The following is a 19249-nucleotide window of genomic DNA, read 5'->3' on the forward strand; positions in this document are numbered from 1 at the left end:
GTTGGTTGGATTTTGTATTTACTCATTATCTTTATATAACATTTTTCCTCCAAAGAGCTCAAGGTGTCATACTAGGTCCTCCCCTCCCTATTTTACACAGAGTAACCCTACAACAGCCATCCCCAAACTCAGCCAGCCAACTGTTTTGGGACTACAATTCCCATCATCCCTGACCAGTGGTCCTGTTAGCAAGGGATGATGGGAGTTGTAGTCCCAAAGCAGCTGGAGGGCCGAGTTTGGGGATGCCTGCCCTACGAGGTAGGTTCAGTTAAGAGGCAGTGCCTGGCTCAAGACCACCCCGCGAGCTTCACAGGTGAGTGGGAATTTGAACCTGAGTCTTCGCAGTGCTGGCCGAAGACTCTTAACACAGTCATGGACTTTTCTGTGTTGTAGTTGTTATCAGTCTGGCTTGTGTGGATGACACATTCGCACATGCCTCAGCACTCTTGAGATTGCACTATATAGGCTTCCATGTCGCCAGGAGTGTCACTGAGCACAGTGAATATGATAGTATCACTATGAAGATCCCTTCTCCTCCTTCAAAAGTCGCTAGGATAAAATATATTCTGCTTTAAGAAAGTGCTTTTTTTCCACATTCAACTCCAGGTGGTGCTCTGGTACACTGAACCTTGAATCTTAATTTCTGTAAGAGAGGCCTTTGTATGGGTGAAATTCATTTTAATCTCAAAATTGTGGGAAAAGAGGGAAATGGCCCTGGAACAATGGTGCCAGTTTAAAAAACTATCCTTAAGGGAGGCTATAATTAAAGCTTCCAGCTCTCTGGAGTGAGGTAATTGTGGAGTGGGGTGGGGGTGGGGAACCTCCTCCACAGGAGGGAATCTTATCTGCAAATGACTAGGTGAGCGAGAACGAGTTAATGCCCAGATATGGAAACTGCTCACCATGTGATCTTTCAAGCATTATGCCTCACATGAACCTATGGGAGGTAGGAATAGTATTGCAGTGTGAAGGGTGAGGAACTCAAATCAGTGGGCGTTTCCTCCCCCCCCCCAAGACCTGCAACCCCGAATTATTATTATTACGAGCTAATTTTTGTCAAAATACTTGGGGTATCAGTGCACACCTGTAGTCAGAGATAGTTGATACCTATGAAAATAATGTTCACAAATTGCTGTAAGAAGATGCTACAGTAGAAATGGCAGGCACCTCGACCGCCACAACTGCTGCCATGTCACACTGTTGGCTCATGTCAAGTTTGTGGTCAACCAAGACTCCTAGATCCTTTTCACATGTACTGCTCTGAAGCCAGGTGTCACCCATCTTGTATTTGTGTACTTACATAAACTGCCACCTATGCTCTTCCATCTGAATTTACCTTTAGCAAGCTCTGCCTATTTGCTGCAGTAGGTCGACAATTAGCAAAGATTTATCATATGAATGATAATTTATGTTGGAAATGTAAAGAAAAAGAAGGCACCTTTTATCATATGTGTTGGAGGTTGAAGTCCTAAGGTTAAGGACTTCTGGGAAAAGATTTAGAATGAGTTGAAAAAAATGTTGAAAAATACATTTGTTAAGAAACCAGAAGGCTTTTTACTTGGAATAATAGGATTGGAATTGCCCAGAATAGATGTTAGATTATTTTTGTATGCCACTACAGGAGCAAGACTGCTATTAGCTAAAAATTGGAAATCTCAAAAAATACCAACGGTAGAAGAATGGCAGATGAAGATGTTGGAGTTTTTGGAGTTGGCTGACCTGACTGGAAGAATCCGCGATCAGAAAGAAGAGGAATATTAAGGAGATTGGAAGAAATTTGAAGATTATCTAGCTAAATATTGTAATATAAGATAATTAGAAGGTACTTGAAAGTATCAAAATAGGCCTAGGATTAGAATAAGAATGTTGTATAGTAATATGTATTTAAGCCAATAAGAAAAGAGATGAAGATAGTAAATTGAAGGAGTTAACTGTATTAGAAAGATGATCTTGGAGAACTGTTACAAAGGTGTTACAATGAAATTCAAAACAAAACAAAAAATCTTCCAGTAGCACCTTAAAGACCAACTAAGTTAGTTCTTGGTATGAGCTTTCGTGGCCATGCACACTTCTTCAGATACAACTGTGCATGCACAGTGTGCATGCACACGTAAGCTCATACCAAGAACTAACTTAGTTGGTCTTTAAGGTGCTACTGGAAGGAATTTTTTTTGTTTTGACTATGGCAGACCAACACGGCTATCTATCTGTAACAATGAAATTCAGTTAGGGGGGAATAGAGGAAGTCAGATAACAATGAAAGTTAATTTGGATTTTAGAAATATTAAGTGTTTTTATTTATTTATTTATTCCTTTTTCCTTTTAGTATTGTAATGTGTTTTGTTTTGTGTTTCTTATATGTTATATTTGTTATAAATGTTGAAAATTAATTTTTTTTTTTTTTTAAAAAAAGACAATGCCCAGCCTCACATCAATTCCCAAACCAATAGGGCCTCTTTGCAGGTGCTACAGGGCTTGCACTAGGACCGTGGCAGATCATGCACTGGTTCCCTGCTGGTTAGAGGGCAGAACTACAGGTAGTTCCTGCTGAAACTTTCAGACAGCACTCCATAATCCTCTTCACTTGTGATGTGATGTCAGGTGACGATAGTGGAACAATCAGGTGCCTCCATGGGAAAGGCATTCCAAAGGTGAGATGCCACCAATCGAAGCACTCTCTTCCCCCACCTTTGACTCCCTCACTTCAGAGGGTGAGGCCACCCAGAGGACAATCTCTGCAATGACCGTAATGGGCAAGCTAATGTGGCGGGTGCGATCCTTGGGGACTCAGGTCCCAAATCACATAGAGCATTAATGACAAGCACCATGACCTTTATTTGTGCTCTAAAAATGGACAAGGAGCCAGTGAGACTGTTGAAACACTGGGAAAATATCCCCCCCCCCCGCCGCCCATTGTCTGGTTTGTTAACAGCCTAGCTTGTTTTTGGACTACCATAACTAGGTGGCGCTGTGGTCGAAACCACAGAGCCTAGGGCTTGCCGATCAGAAGGTCGGCGGTTCAAATCCCCGCTACGGGGTGAGCTCCCGTTGCTCGGTCCCTGCTCCTGCCCACCTAGCAGTTCGAAAGCACATCAGAGTGCAAGTAGATAAATAGGTACTGCTCTGGCGGGAAGGTCAACGGCGTTTCCGTGTGCTGTCCTGGTTTGCCAGAAGCAGCTTTGTCATGCTGGCCACATGACCCAGAAGCTGTCTGCGGACAAATGCCAGCTCTCTCGGCCTACGGAGCGAGATGAGTGCCGCAACCCCAGAGTTTACCTTTACCTGTTTTTGGACTAGCTTGTTTTTGGACTAACCCAGCCTAGCAGGGTTTTGGACTAACTGTGGCTTCTGGGCAGTCTTCAAAGGCAGCCCCACAGACAATGCTTCACAGTAGCCTAAACTCTGCTGGAAAGGACTGTGGGACAGTTAAGAGTAAAATCCCACCAGTGTTTCTCGAACCAGGATAATACTTCATTTTCAACCAATAAAAAAACCGTAATAGCAACTGCTATTTGGTGAGTGGCAATAGGTTACTAAGACTTAGGTTCCCGCAGGATATTTGCTTCATACCATGGAGACCAGGGTCAGGCCGACCTGGGCTGCAACTTAATAGCGCTGATTGAAGTAAAAGGCGTTTCAACGGCAGGCCTGCAATTTCTGGTTAAGACTATTAGCCAGCATTTATCTGCAGGTAGGAATGATCTGAACTGCAACCCTGCAGACAAACACTGACAACGGCGGCGAGGCAGGCCGAGGATGCTGTGAAGCTAGAGTTATCCAGGGGGAGGAAATGCACAGAGTAATGATGTCAGGCTGTGTGTTATGTCAGGCTTAGATGCTTCAGTAAGAGTAGAGCATCCCTCTGTTTCTTGTAATGTTTCCTTTTGCTTTAAAGAAGGATGGAAGAAGACAAGTTATACACACATGCTAAGGGCTACTTTGTTTGTCCATTCATTTTGTAGGAAGAGGGTAATAGTTTAAATTTTTATTTTTTTATTTTTTGGTGCAATGGACCTAACGGTCAGGGGTACCTTTACCTTTACCTTTTATGCCCAGCACTTGCAAAGCTTCCCTCCTATGTTATTAACATCTTTTCAATAAAATGCTAACATTCTTCTGCAGGCAAAGGACTCACACACAATGGGGGATTTGTCTCACTAAGCACAGCAGGATGTACTCTTTCATCAGCAAACATCAATAGCCCAAAATCACTCAGGCTATCAATGAAAGCTTTTCTGAACTCTTCTGCAAATGGACTTCCTTCACTCAGTATTAAGACAGTCCTTCTGCTCCTAGTGTCACAATGGGCTGTCTTCAACCCTAAGCCCGGGAAATCCCATGCAGAAATGCAAGGATCACGTTCCTTATATGCAGTCATGGCTACTCTTACTGAAAGGTCAACGCATTACATTGTCACTGGGTTTTCCCTCTGGTTCCAAACTGTTTTCAGCTGCTTTTATTTACTCTAACAAAACAGAATGCAGCAGCACCAGATCACCTTTCCTTTCCGTTAAATGGGCCGTCACTGAATCCTCACAATATATATCAATAATTACGACACTTTCTTGGATAAAAGGAGCCAAAAATAAAGTAAAAATCACTTTTACAGTCCTCACACACATTTTTATAAAAGTTTTGACTAATGTACATAGTTTTGCAAGGAATGTTCCTTAATATAATGCATTTTTGTATGTCTCCCCCCACTAATACCTTCACTTTTATGCACATTACTATAAATATTACCAATGCAGTTCTTGTTGTGGTAGTGCCCAATCACAAGATTTGAGGAATCTTCCAGAATTCCTTTTACAACTATCAGCTGCTGATGGTTTGTTTACCAAACTGATATATTATCAACATCCATTTTTGTATGAAAAGGTCTAAATTTATTTCTCCATAGGAGCTGAATAGCTGTTCACACAATTTCTACTTTTGTCCTTGCTGTTTGCATTAGGGCTGGGGGAAAAGCTTTGTCTGACACTCTGAAGAACAGCTGCCCATCTGACCTAGTACCTCAGGTGGTGCAATGGGTCAATGCATCTGGCTGTTAACCAGAAGGTTAGTGGTTCAAGTCCACCCAGGGACAGCTGTAGGCAGGATACCTGTACTGTGGGTTGCTCCCAGCTTTATGATTCTATACCAGTTGGTTTCCTGGACCCTTAGTGGAAGAGAACATTTCAGCAGCCCTTCAAAGTAACATTTTATAAAATAGTTCCCAAGTCAGAATTCCCTTGAATTTCAGTAAAATATCAAAACCAGATATTTCTAAGCTTTAAATCAAGCATGACTACAAATCCTATTTTCTGAGCAGCCCTAATAAGTACAAGTAAAAGGTAAAGGTAAAGGGACCCCTGACCATTAGGTCCAGTCGTGGCCGACTCTGGGGTTGCGGCGCTCATCTCGCTTTATTGGCCAAGGGAGCCGGCGTACAGCTTCCGGGTCATGTGGCCAGCGTGACTAAGCCGCTTCTGGTGAACCAGAGCAGCGCACAGAAACGCTGTATACCTTCCTGCCAGAGCGGTACCTATTTATTTACTTGCACTTTGACGTGCTTTCGAACTGCTAGGTTGGCAGAAGCAGGGATCGAGCAATGGGAGCTCAGCCTGTCGTGGGGATTCGAACCGCCGACCTTCTGATCGGCAAGTCCTAGGCTCTATGGTTTAACCCATAGCGCCACCCACGTCCCTAATAAGAAAAAGTACATTTCAATTAAGTTTGCTAGGGGGTGATGCCTTACCTTTGCTTCTTCATTTACATCCCAAGTAAAAGATATGGCATTATAAGCAATTTCTTCTATATTCCCGATTGTGTTAAAGCTCTCCTTGTAGTCAGCTGCAAAAAAGAGCAGATCACAGATCATTTTCTAAAATTTAGATTTTTGTGTTTTTACCCAGGCATGTTTTCACATTCCATATCACTTGAGTTTCACTTATGGTGACTACAGTATGTTACAATATCTATACGTATGTGTCACTTGGTTGATCACAATCCAGGTGTAACTTCTGTTTAATTACTTTTGTTTTACTGAAGATGCCCTGACACCTCCTCACAGAACTACATTTCCCCATGATTCCCTGGGAAGGGGGAATAACAATTAACACGATTGCATCGCCTCAGAAATAAGGCCAATTGTGGTCACTGGGAATTGCCAACTAAGAGTGTGCCAGATTGCAGCCAAAAACAGTTTACAGCTGTGGTATAGATAAGCCCCGAGTCCTCAAGTGCCTTATCCTTATCTCATTTTGCACACCCAAAATTCATGCATAAATATCACAGGCAATATTGTATGCAAAAGCACAAAAGACCCACTTAATAGCTCTTGGGTGGAAGCATCTTGCATGACATTAAATAGGAAAATGATATCCAGGACAACATATATAGTTAGGTTGTGCTGCTCTGGCTCACACAGGACAGCAAGATCTGTTCAGTTTAGGTCACTCCAACTGAGAGTTAAAATGTGACAAAAGGTTTAAGAGAAAGGCTGATTACAACTGATACACATATAGCCTAGGGGAAAGGGAGGGTACAGTATGACAGTATCTTTTAAATATGTTAAGATTGCCATAAATGAGGGGAAGAGCCATGACTAGTGCCAAAAGCTAGGCAAGCTGAATAGCCATGGGGCATCTCTGCTCTGAAAAGCAAAAATGGGTACAATTCTGCTCAAATGGTGAGGGAGAGATCATGGAGAGGAAAGAGAATGGGGGAGAGAAAATGGCTGATGGCCCAATGCCCTGTTACTCCCAAATTCTGAGCCTATTTCGGGGGGAGGGGAAGATATTATTATTATTATTATTATTATTATTATTATTATTATTGGAGATGGACTGATAGTTCATTGCCCTGAAGCCAGAACAAGGGATAAAAACCAATGTGTGAGTAAGATATAACACGAGCCAAATAATAGGAAAAGCTTCTGAGAAATGCAAGCCTACTGAATCACTGGTTTTCCGTTGACGAGGCAGGACTTACAAGTGAGTTACAACATGATCTAAAGCAGGTCATAATGGCAATGCTACTATCCTTATCTTTTGTTTACATTTCTAAAAAGAAGGAGAATGGAGAGGAAAATGAGAAACAAGAGGCAACAAGAAAAGAGAAAATGTACATGTAAGCTTGACAAAAGTCAAGTAGGTTCTATGATGTAAGTCAGCAATAAAGTTAGAAATGAATTCAGTACAGCACTGCTAAATGCAACGACTGTACCAGGGTGGTCCAATACCAAACTTGCATTCAGTGACCAGACTGGGGTGATCCAACAGCAAACTGATGGGTCACTAATTGGCTATCCCTGCTCTACAACAAAAACAACTTTCTGGTGCCTGCACCGGTGCCTACCAGAAACCTCCAATGTTACAAAAAGGCACCAGTGAGCATGGATGCTCACAGGACTGTTTTCTCACTCACCAATGTCAAGGACCCTTTGCTTTGCTGTGTGCTGCCGAGAATGCCAGTATTTCCAATGCTTCAGCTGTTCGTCGCGGTTTTTATCCTCGCTGAACACAACCATGATCACACTCTGGAAAGACCACAGAAAAACCTTAAGATGGTTGATGGGGTTGACCAAGCATGAATGCTAAGCAAGATAAATCCTTAAACATTTTTTGTCTTGCCATTTGTACCTGCCTGGAGTACATTTTGCTCCTATTTTTCTGATAGGGAAATAAATAAATAGCTGGACTCTCGTATCCACAGATGTGCCAGGGAGGGACTTGCAAGTCTTAATGAAACCACATTCAACTGTCATGACATTTGTGACATCAGCAAGCACAGAGATCTCCCATAGGCTGCCTCCTCCCTCCTCTATTCACTTATTCTAAAACATTATATATCTCTTTTCAAAACAAGTTTCAAAGAGGCATACCGGGGGGGGGGGGTGACCCACCAATACAATCAAAACTGATATTTTTAAAAACAACAACACAAAATCAGGATCTCAGCTATTGAAAGCTTCTTGAAAAGGTCTTACAGCCCAAATAGACATGTTGCGTGTCACCCTTGAATACAATCACCCATGACTTATTTCTAGAAATAAATATATCAGTGGGGTAGGTTGAATTCAGCTTGGGAGTTCAGGCGCTGGGTGAGGAGAGGTTAATTCCCTCCTCCACACTGTTTTCCCAGTGAAAAATCCCCTATATGGCGTCTGTATGTTTTGTCCCATTCAGCAACTAACAATTTCATGTTTTCATGGGGGAAACTGTGTGTGGGAGGGCCGAGATTAAAACCCTCTCATCCAGTGCTGAAGCACCAAGCTCTTAAAATCTATTTTAGAAACGAAACAGGGAATCCTATGCACGTATCTCTCTGGTCACATCTTTTCTGCCTCCCACACCTTGCCCTTGAAAGCTCTTTTTAAAGTCAATATGCTTTTATCATTACTTAGCATTTGTATGCTCAAAGCACTAAGGATTGGCCGTATCCAAGCTGCTGCAGCATGGAGGTGCAGAAATCCCCCTGGGCGCTGTTACACTCCTGCCTGAGGCAGGTTTTGATGCAGCACACCATCGAAACTGATTGTAACCAATGCCCTTGTGCTGACTTTGTGGCTTTCTGTGGATTTTTAAATATTTTGTCTTGTTGTTGTTTTACTGTTCAGGACTATACAGTGGTACCTCGGGTTAAGTACTTCCCGGTAATTCGTTCCGGAGGTCTGTTCTTAACCTGAAACTGTTCTTAACCTGAAGCACCACTTTAGCTAATGGGGCCTTCCGCTGCTGCCACCACGCCACCGGAGTACAATTTCTGTTCTTATCCTGAAGCAAAGTTCTTAACCTGAGGTAATATTTCTGGGTTAGCGGAATCTGTAACCTGAAGCATATGTAACCTGAAGCATATGTAACCCGAGGTACCACTGTATGCTGCCCTAGGAGCTTTTTTAAACTGAAGGATGATCTCTTTCCAATAAATAAACAAATAGGAACAAAGATAACTTCGTAGTCCATTAAACTTTGCTAGAGGAGTTCTGGTTTTTTTTAAAGAAAAAAGCAGATCCAACCTGTTTCAGCTAACTGCCTCGTAAGTCTGTTGACAGAAATGAGTGACCATGTCAACAAAGTGTGTTTGGAGGCAGGGTGAACACACACACAGAGCGCCATTAGTTTATCACTATTACCAATCTCATAAAGACCAGCCGTACCCTGACTTTGCTGATGGGATGTCTGAAGCATTTGTTGTCTCCAGTCTCGCTCAGAGTTATGGCATAGAACTGTCCTTTGTTTAAGTACGTCATTGGTCCTTCTCCTTGCTTTTGACGCAGGGATTTGGTCGCTTCCAAAGTATAACGGAATGTGCTGCTATGTGAAGAAAGAAAGAACACAACACCAGCAGAATTAATAACAAAAGCCACTGAGTTCTAAAACACAGATATTAGGCTTTTACGGAGTCGTATAAATGGCCGCAGTTCAAGAACTAGCCTGGCACAGCTAGCCTGGAAATAGGAAATACAGATTCAGCTCTGCCATCAGGTGTGAAGCTCAGCTGGTGGCCTTGAAAAAGCCGCCATTCCCTCTCAGCCTAACTTGCCACACAGGGATGCAAGGCTAAGAAGAACAATTCCGAGCCCCTTGGAGGAAGGAGAGGTGTGGGGAGAATAAAAGTGAAACAAAAATAAACAAAAGGTCTAGGTAACTGCCATGGTATTTACGTCAGAGCCTGTAATGTTGTCATAATGGAATTTATTGGCCACAAAGCAAACACAGCACACACCCATCCCCAGGGTGATTTATTATTGCATTCCGTATTTTTACATAGATAGAAGTGTTTATTTTATTTTATAAAGAAAGGTGGGGGGTACTGTTTGTTTGTTTGTTTGCAGATTTATAAGCTGCTTCCCAGCAAATGTTTCCGAAGCAGCACACCACTAAACACACACATAGCAAAAATAAATATATATGTGATCATCTAAGAAGCACTGAGAGTTGCTGCCATTCACTGTAGACAATATGGAGCAAAATGGTCCAATTGCCTGACTCAGAATAAGGCAGATTCCTATATTCCTATGGTTTCAAGGAAAATTTATTTACTATGGATAATTTATTTACACGCCTGTTTTCAACAGGAATGCCTGGGCTTCTTGCGTTACTACTGTGTTGTCTCTTTTACAGCCAAAGTGGGGTGGATATATATATATATATAATAATTTATTATTTATACCACGCCCATCTGGCTGAGTCTCCCCAGCCACTCTGGCCGGCTTCCAATCAAGTGTTAAAAACAGTACAGCGTTAAATATTAAAAACTTCCCTGAACAGGGCTGCCTTCAGATGTCTTTTAAATTTCTAAGCATCAATGCCCTGGCAAAGCAGATGTTAGAAAAGGGCTGCAGGAGTCCAGTGAATGCAGAATATTACGCAAGTGAATCAAAACTTCCTCTCTTTTTAGTACTGCATTTCCTAGAAACCAGCTTGCATGACGTTTGATCACCAACAGGCAACATGCTGCTACTGGCTGGAGAGGAACAAGAAACGGCGGCTGCAAGCCACGGGAGGTGACCCCTAACTATTCTCCCCCACAGTGACTTGCTGTCACTCCCGCTAGGACAAAAATTGAGCTTTGAACAAATGCTGCAGCTACAGGAAAAGGAGCACGCAAAAACTGCTACCCAAAGGTGTCAGAGAGGCGAAAAGGTAATAAGCAGCCTGCTGATGCTACAAGGGTTTGTGGCAAGCTAAGGTGACATACAGTGGCAAGAGGTGCGAGATTCCAGGGTTTGTGTTTCCTTTTGGAACTGAGGCACAGAGGAGACTGGGGTGTCTTTATTGAAGCCTTGGGACCTAAATACCAATAGTATTGTCTCCATCCATACTAAAATAACCATGTATTAAGATCATCATGGGAGACGCTGCTGCTTCTTTTTGTTTTTGCATTTATACTGTGCTTCTATTTTGGAATGGGCCAGCCAAAATGGGGCTTTCAATTTGACTTTCTCTCTCCCTCTCAATATGTTTCCAAAGCAAACAAAGCCTGTTAACATATTTTTTTGGGGGGGAAATCTAGGCAACCCCAGACAGAAGATTAAATTCCAAATGGTCATGCTCTGAATTGTGCAGTCAGAGCCACTGTTTAGAATTGTTGTTAAGCAGCAACAATGTGGTAAATTGGTCATCCAACATAGAAATTCTAGAAAGAATGTAAAAACAGAATAACAAAAAAATATCAATGGTCTAAGAAAGTATTCCCCAATCAGATGGCCTCTAGGTTTTTTGAACTACAACTCCCATCATACCTGACAATTGGGCACAGTTTGGGGAAGCCTGGTCTATGAATATGACATAAGAAGAAACACTGAAGTAAATGATTGCTTCTTTCCATCCTATTCCCTTCTTCAAAGGACAAACTGTTCCCTTCCATCTTTCTTTTGAAATGTGGCCATCTGAACTGAAAAGTATTCTAGTAAAGGACTCCAGCCCAAGAGCTGCTGTCAGTCAGATGGGACAATATTGGGTTAGTTTGATCTGATATAAGGTCGCATCCTGTGTTCCTGTTCTGTGAACATCACCATACGCATTGCCAAGTCCAACACTGAATAGAGTGTTATTCTTCCTTGTAGGGTTCCCCTACAACCCTTTGCTTTCATTTCTTTCATCGCAAAGACATTGTAACTTCTCACCATTAATGAGGCTCTGCTGCTTATGCCACAGTGATTGCAGTTCTGCTAATTCGGGAAAAGGCTTTCTCTGTAACGGTGCCCCACCTATGCAATGCCCTCCCCTCAAGAGATGAAGCAGGTGCCAACTTTTCTGAACTCACCAGCAGCCTAAGGGTTACTGATTTGCCCAGGCCTTTGTAGGGTTTAGTACCCGGTCAGTTGACAAGCAACTTTATTCTGTATTAATCTGTTTTATATTTGTCAATGTTTGATGTTTTAGCCGCCCTGTTTTATGAGACTTATTGATGTGGTTTAACCTATTTTTGTGCCCCGCCCTTGTATAGCTGTGTGGTGATGAACAGCGGGTGAGAAATACTTTTAAGCAAACCAACAAACCAGCTCTTAAAATTAACCCAATTGATTTGCTGGAAACTGACACTTGATCTTCACATGCTTTTTGTGAGGCCTTCCCTTTCTCAAATAAAAGTCTTCAGTTTTAATGCTTTAAAGGAAACAATAATTCAGGAAGGTTTGGAGCACAAATTCCTAAAACCTTTTCCTACTTAAACGTAAGAGCTTCATTCGTAGTGTTTGGAGCATAAGCCAGGACAGGGTTACGCAATAGCAAATTCGGTTGCCATTTGTGAACAGACTTTTCTGACAATGTTCTTAAAACTCAGAATATACCTGACCAAAATTGTAGCCTCTTTCCTAAAGCACAAGGGAAATTTCTTCCATCCCATTGATCGTGCCCTAGAGTAGGAGGAGTTATACAGAGAGCAATTCCAAATTTATATTATTTTACTCTTACCTGGCTGCAAGGTCTAAGACACCAGTGTAATTCAAAATCAGCAGAAATGCTCCCTCTAATCTTAGTGGCTGTTGGATTCAAGCTTTGCTCCTTTTTTAAAGTGAATAATTCATTTTTGTCTAGGAAGGTACTAAAACTGTAAGGCTTTAAACCTTTTGCCTCGCTGTGTTAGGGTTCTTTGAAGATGAAGGTTTTTTGGCCAATGGGGGGGAAGGGTCATTTCCTCGTACAGTGGTGCCTCGCAAGACGAAAAGAATCCGTTCCGCGATTCTCTTCGTCTAGCGGTTTTTTCGTCTTGCGAAGCAAGCCCATTGACAGCTTAGCGGATTAGCGCTACAGCGGTCTAGCGGCTTCTAGCAATCAGCTGTTAAGCGGCTTATCAGCGGATCAGCTGTTAAGCGGCTTAGCGGCTTAGGAAAAGGGGGGGAAAGCGGGGGGGAAACTGCGGGAACTTGCAATATTTTTTCATAAATTTGTTTTGCGAAGCACCTCCAAAACGGAAAACCCTTTCGTCTAGCGGGTTTTCCGTCTTGCGAGGCGTTCGTCTTGCGGGGCACCACTGTAATCAGCTTCATCTTGCATTGGTGAGGTATGAAAGGTTATCCTTACATTGCTATCTCTCATGTTAGCATGGCCAACCAGAATGCTTTCCTAAGGCACATTTCACACACACCCTTTTTAAAAGTTTATTGTTCTAGCCAAAGGCCTGAGTGTGAATAACGCAATCATGGAAATAGAGCCAATCACAAAGGTCTGTCCTGCCTGATCATCACCCTTCTCCCTAATGGGGTGGCATCTGGCTGTGAAAGAGCTTTGCAGGATACACACCTGTGAATAATGCATCCACTGTTCTTATTTTGGCATTTATTTGCTTAGGCATTTTAAGCATCCTTCATTATTGTTTTTGCCCACTTTTTAACTGCCTCTGTTGTCGATAAGCTCATTTTATGGTTGTTCATCTACACGTAGGTTGCATATTTTAAGCTGTACCATGCACTGCAGTCTAGACTGCAGAAAGAAGAGATGTAGATATTTTAAATAAATAAATATTAAGTGCACCAGTGATGGCCAGGGTTACAACATAGACTTGAGAAATGAAAGAGCAAGAGCTTTAATAGCGCCACATTTTCAGCATTATTTATACTAACTGTGCCTTGAAGGACAAGTGTACCAAATTTCGGCCTCCTATTTGTTGAGAAAGTGCCTTAACAATTTTGATACCTCCACCAGCTGGTGAGAGAGGCACAAGGGAAAAAAAGGAATGCTGAAAGGAGACCATCACACTTTCCTGGATGACGGAGGAGCCACCAAGGATGGGCCGTGCATGCCCTCTGTTTACACCTGACGCAAACCAGGAGAGCCCAGTGCACTGCTGTTACTTACTTGGCTGTTTGTTCGTAAATGTATTCCTCAGGCCCCACAGATCCACTGCGGTATTTCTGGAAAACAAAGAGGAAATTGCATCAAAAGACTCAAATCAAATCGCTTGCATTTTAAAAGTCAAAGGATTACTGATACGGTTAATCAGGTACTTTATTAATTACATTTGCATATGGCTAAAACAAGGGTCTCATTTGCACACCACAGTAAGCCAAAGGAGGACTTACTACTGTGATCATGAAAATGTGAAGGATTCTTGAGACAAACTTGCCTCTGCTTTGCTCCCTGGGCTTTTAACCCCATCGCAGTGCAGCAGCTAAGCCAAGTTTTGGCTGACTGTGTCGTCCAACCTGGTTTTCTCCACCTGATCTACAATTTGTAGCCATAGGACAAACCTTGCTTAAGATCACGATTAAGGAAGAAGGACCTTAATCGTGATTCCCTGGTTTGGGTGACATGCCGCACGGGAGTTGAAAGCCTGGGGGAGAGCAAAGCAGAAGTGAGCTGGCTTCTGGAGGGCATGCTAAGATATAAACATGGCCAATGTTTTTGAACGCCAGAAATAGGTTTTGCTTTCCATGTGAAGCCCAAGAATAGGACATTACCTCAGAATAGGTATTCCCTTCTTTGTGGCAGAAAAGAGGGAATGCCTCTTTTAAGCTTGGCATTTGCAGTTCTTATAAAAATAACAAGTTGGCTCCAGCCTGTTAGTTGAAACCAGTGGGACTAAGATTCATGAGTCGCTTATGATTTTGAGGACACCCAAGCTCAACTAATTTTCTATGGAGCCAAACAAGGTATATATAAAAAAATCTGCTGTCCATCTATGCAGGTGACAAAAAAATAAGAAAGGCTGCAATCCTAATCCTATTTACCTGGGCGCTGTGGGTTAAACCACAGAGCCTAGGGTTTGCTGATCAGAAGGTTGGCGGTTCGAATCCCCGCAATGGGGCGAGCCCCCATTGCTCGGTCCCTGCTCCTGTCAACCTAGTAGTTTGAAAGCACGAAGTGCAAGTAGATAAATAGGAACCGCACTGACGGGAAGGTAAATGGCATTTCCGTGCGCTGCTATGGTTTGCCAGAAGCGGCTTAGTCTTGCTGGCCACATGACCCGGAAGCTGTATGCCGGTTCCCTCGGCCAGTAAAGCAAAATGAGCGCCGCAACCCCAGAGTCGGCGCCAACTGGACCTAATGGTCAGGGGTCCCTTTACCTTTACTAAACCCCACTGAATTCAATAGGGCTTTTCCTCTGCTGAATAGGCCTGGTTAGGACTGTGCTGTTGGTCAGCACTGCCATACCCTGCTGAAAGACATACCTCTGCCCCTCCATCTTTGAAGGTTTCGCTGTAAGTGCTATCGGGAGTGCTTCGCTGGTCATCTTTCAGGTAGGTTGAATGGGGCATGATGCTGGGCACCTCATAATGCGCATGCTCAAATATAACACTCCGGTGCTCCTCATTTTCTCCCCTTGCATAATGCGCCGATGGAGCCACATAAACCGGGGTGTACTCTTCTGCTTTCACCACCATCACCCCCGTCACAGAAATGGAAGTCGGGCTTCCGGATACGCTGGAACTGAACTGCTCCCTTTTCGACGTCTCCAGCTGCTCCTGATTCAAAGAAAGGTTCACCGGCACTGTTTTCAAAACCTGGACTCTGTTTTCCCCACCGCTGGCCAAGTTGCTCTGAGCTTCGCTGGTGGAAAGGCAACTTCTGGGGAAATAAATGTGAATAAAAGGAGATGGACTAAGTTTTGTAACTACAGGTGTGGTGCAGTGGTTAGTGCTGGACCAGTACTAGGAGGACTCGGGTTCAAATCCCCACTTGGCCATGAAGCTCGTTGTGTGGCCTTGAGCCAGTCTTACTCTTTTCTCAGCTTTATAGGGCTATTCTGAGGGAAGTATTAACTGCTCTCTCTCTTGCTCTCTCTGTGTGCATATGTGTGTGTGGACACATGCACAGGGAGAACCATGGATCAACCTGTGCTCCTTGGAAGAAAGATGAGTTATAAATAAATAAGATTCCACTTTTCTGGCTTCATGTTTATAAAGTTTTGGCTTTATATTGGGGCATTATTGCTTTTAATTGCACTGTTACCCACCCTGAAATAAGCTGAATAAAAGGCATATGCAAATAAAAAGAACAAAAAAAAATTGAAAAAATAAAACACGTAATATGAGGTGTAATAGTTATTAATGCATAAAGTTTCATACTGTTTAAGCTGATTGGCTTGGATCCCTAAGATGCAATTGTTTGAATTGCTTTTATACATGCAACTATTTTATAAATCTTTTTGTTGTGTTGCGAAATTGCTTTGAGATACTTCACAGGAAGCAATTCATAAATGAAATAAACAGTATTTATACTGCATGGTGAACAGGAGCAGATCCAGGAGGCTCTTGCTATGTGGGTGCCCTACCATGGTGAATCTTGACCCCAGCCCTGATCATAAGCCATCTTGCTACTTTTTAAAACTCATACTCCAGCAAGTATTCCACCCCCACCCCACCCCGTTTAGAAGCAGCCTATTGGTGTGCTTTTAAAATAATAATATAATACTGTACCTTTTATCTTGGTCTTCTTGATTATCACTCACTTTGTTAAGAGACAACACCCTTTTATCTCTAGGAACCTGAAACAACAGGATTCACATTATGCAACTATGATAGTGATGGCAGGAGATAAGATTAGCCAGCTGGACCAAATTTGACTCTCAAAGCAATCTTATCTGTTCCCTGTAAAAGGTAAAGGTAAAGGGACCCCTGACTGTTAAGTCCAGTCTCAAACGACTCTGGGGTTGCGGCGCTCATCTCGCTTTACAGGCGGAGGGAGCTGACGTTTGTCCGCAGACAGATTTTCCGGGTCATGTGGCCAGAATGACTAAGCCGCTTCTGGTGAACCAAAGCAGCACACTGAAACACCGTTCACCTTTCCGCCAGAGAGCTACCTATTTATCTACTTGCACTTTGACGTGTTTTCGAACTGCTAGGTTGGCAGGAGCTGGGACCGAGCCACGGGAGCTCACCCCGTTGCAGGGATTCAAACCGCCGACCTTCCGATTGGTAAGTCCTAGGCTCTGTGGTTTAACCCACAGCGCCACCCGCGTCCCTATTTATGTATTTAGGAATTTAGATAGCCCAGTTTTTGAGGCACCTTGCAATATACGCTTAGCATACAATAAAATCAAAGAATGACAAGACAGCAAAACCCAAAGAAAACATGAAAGCAAAGCAACACTAAAAACTATCCAGAGCATCAAGGCAAAATATATACAACCCAAGCCCTGGAAGAATTTTTAAAATCTCAGTTATTCATCTAAAGCAGGGGTGGACTAATCTGTGTCCCTTCAAATGCTGCTGAACTTCAACTCCCTTTGATCTCAAACAGTGAAGCCAATGATCAGGGATGCTGGGAGTTATGGTCCAACAACATCTGGATGGCCACAGGGTAGCAACTCCTGGACTTAAAGGCTAAATGAGAGGCAGTTAGCCAGGCCACCATAAGAAGGACATTCACAACCTCGGTGCCACTACCAGAAAGGCCGTGTTCTGTGTCCCAGCGAAGCAAACTTCCAGAGGTTGAAAGATGGACAACACCTCAGATGACCACTATAGAGAGTGAGCAGATTCATGCAGGAGGAGGCAGTTGTTCAAATAAGCTGGCCCCAGGACACCGAGGGCTTTATAGTTCAATTTTGCCAGAAGTCAGTGCAGCTTGATTAATCCTCGTTTGAACTCCCTACCTTGTAATAATCGTACAGTAATCCAAGAGCAGCTGCACTGTCCTCGTCCCCATTGATGCTCATCATAGCCTTTGTAGCTGCTGTTAAGGGATTTTCCAGATAAGATTTCCAGGCTTCATCTTCACTCGTGTAAGCCCTCCTGGTATTGAATGGAGCATCACTTGGCACCACAGTCACAAGCCGGTTTTTACTGCAGAAGGAACAGGCAAACATAAACACAAGGCAGTGGTACCCAAAGAGACCTCTCATTCTGCAAAGGCAGGCAAATTTCAGTAGCACAATTCATCCTAGACAGAATAAGAAAACATGTGGCTTTTTGATCATCCAAAAGAGGCAACTTTTTATTATATAAGGGGGTTACGTTAAGGACTTGAGGAAAAGTCACTTGATCCAGGGGCAGTCCACCTATATATTGACCTATTCCTACCTCTTTTTCGTAACGGTGACACAGACCATAAAGTGAGAATATTCTTCACAACTGTGAGCAGGGCAGTGCGGTTGGGTAAGTGAAGACAAGCTACAACAATCAACTATAAAGTTGTTCACTGCTCCTGCTCAGGCTGCACAGAAAAAGCATTTTGATTCCTGAGATTCATTCTGATTTCACAGATAAAATCTAAGGGATAGAATTCTACAGGATGTGTTGCTAATGTGCGAAAACAGTCAAGATCCAATGATTCCCAGGTACACATCTCCAGATGGTGGTGATGTCAGACGCCATCCAAGCATCTTCACTTGGTTGCACGTGGCCGATACCCAGGTGCAAAATGCCCCTGGCGCCTGGTTAATTTCGAACACTGAGTACAGGAGAGGAATTCTTTGGGATACCTGGGCTCCAAGTCATTTAGGGCATTATATGTCAATAGCAGCACCTTATATACAGCCCAGAAACAAAGACATGGCCAGCGAAGATCCTTCAAGACTGATGTTATCTCAGCTGGCTGCCCCAGTCAATATACAGTGGTGCCCCGCAAGACGAATGCCTCACAAGACGGAAAACCCGCAAGACGAAAGGGTTTTCCGTTTGCGAGTTGCTTCGCAAGACGAATTTCCACATGGGCTTGCTTTGCAAGAAGAAAGCCCATAGGGAAATCTCTGGGGACCTCTTTTAAATGCTGGCGGTGGGGAGCAAAGCCTTTCCCCCCCCCTCCGGCCTTCAGAAGAGGTCCAGGAAGGCCGGCGGGGGCCGAAAGGCTTTGCTCCCCACCGCCAGCATTTTAAAAGCGGTCCGGGATAGCAGGGAAGCGCTTCCCGCTATCCCGGACAGCTTTTGAAGGCAGGCGGGGGGGAGCAAAGACTTTTGCCCCCCGCCAGCCTTCAGAAGAGGTCCAGGACCTCTTCTGAAGGCCGACGGGGGGTGAAAGTCTTTGCTCCCCCCCGCCTGCCTTCAAAAGCCGTCCGGGATAGCGTCCTGGACCTCTTCTGAAGGCTGGCGGGGGGCGAAAGTCTTTGCTCCCCCCCGCCCGCCTTGCCGGGGGCTTTAAAATCGCCCCGGGACAGCGGAGAAGTCCTCTGCTGTCCCGGGGCGATTTTAAAAATGCTGGGGGTGGGAAGAAAAGCCCTTGTCCCCCCCCAGCCTTCAGAAGAGGTCGGGGGACAGACTGTCCCCGGACCTGGTCTGAAGGCGGTTTCCATAGGAACGCATTGATTGATTTTCAATGCATTCCTATGGGAAACCGTGCTTCGCAAGACGAAAAACTCGCAAGACGAAAAAACTTGCGGAACG

General features: G+C 43.7%; 1 protein-coding gene across 2 annotated transcripts in view; it reads right to left on the reverse strand.

The window, feature by feature from the left end:
• The window catches only part of GRHL2 (grainyhead like transcription factor 2), a 70053-nt gene that overhangs the window by 37648 nt on the left and 13156 nt on the right, over window positions 1-19249 (reverse strand). Inside the window, exons 2-8 of one of the 2 annotated variants that reach the window (XM_081918831.1) lie at window positions 17524-17713; window positions 16346-16413; window positions 15098-15494; window positions 13785-13840; window positions 9140-9293; window positions 7408-7519; window positions 5738-5832 (exon numbers count right to left, since the gene is read on the reverse strand). In XM_081918831.1, coding sequence (XP_081774957.1) covers window positions 5738-5832; window positions 7408-7519; window positions 9140-9293; window positions 13785-13840; window positions 15098-15494; window positions 16346-16413; window positions 17524-17713 — 1072 coding nt within the window. Of the gene's footprint in view, window positions 1-5737; window positions 5833-7407; window positions 7520-9139; window positions 9297-13784; window positions 13841-15097; window positions 15495-16345; window positions 16414-17523; window positions 17714-19249 lie in introns of both variants that reach the window. The other variant, XM_081918830.1, reaches the window with a different exon arrangement.

This window comes from Podarcis melisellensis (genome assembly GCF_964234715.1).
Source record: "Podarcis melisellensis genome assembly, chromosome: 7".
NCBI lineage: Eukaryota > Metazoa > Chordata > Lepidosauria > Squamata > Lacertidae > Podarcis > Podarcis melisellensis.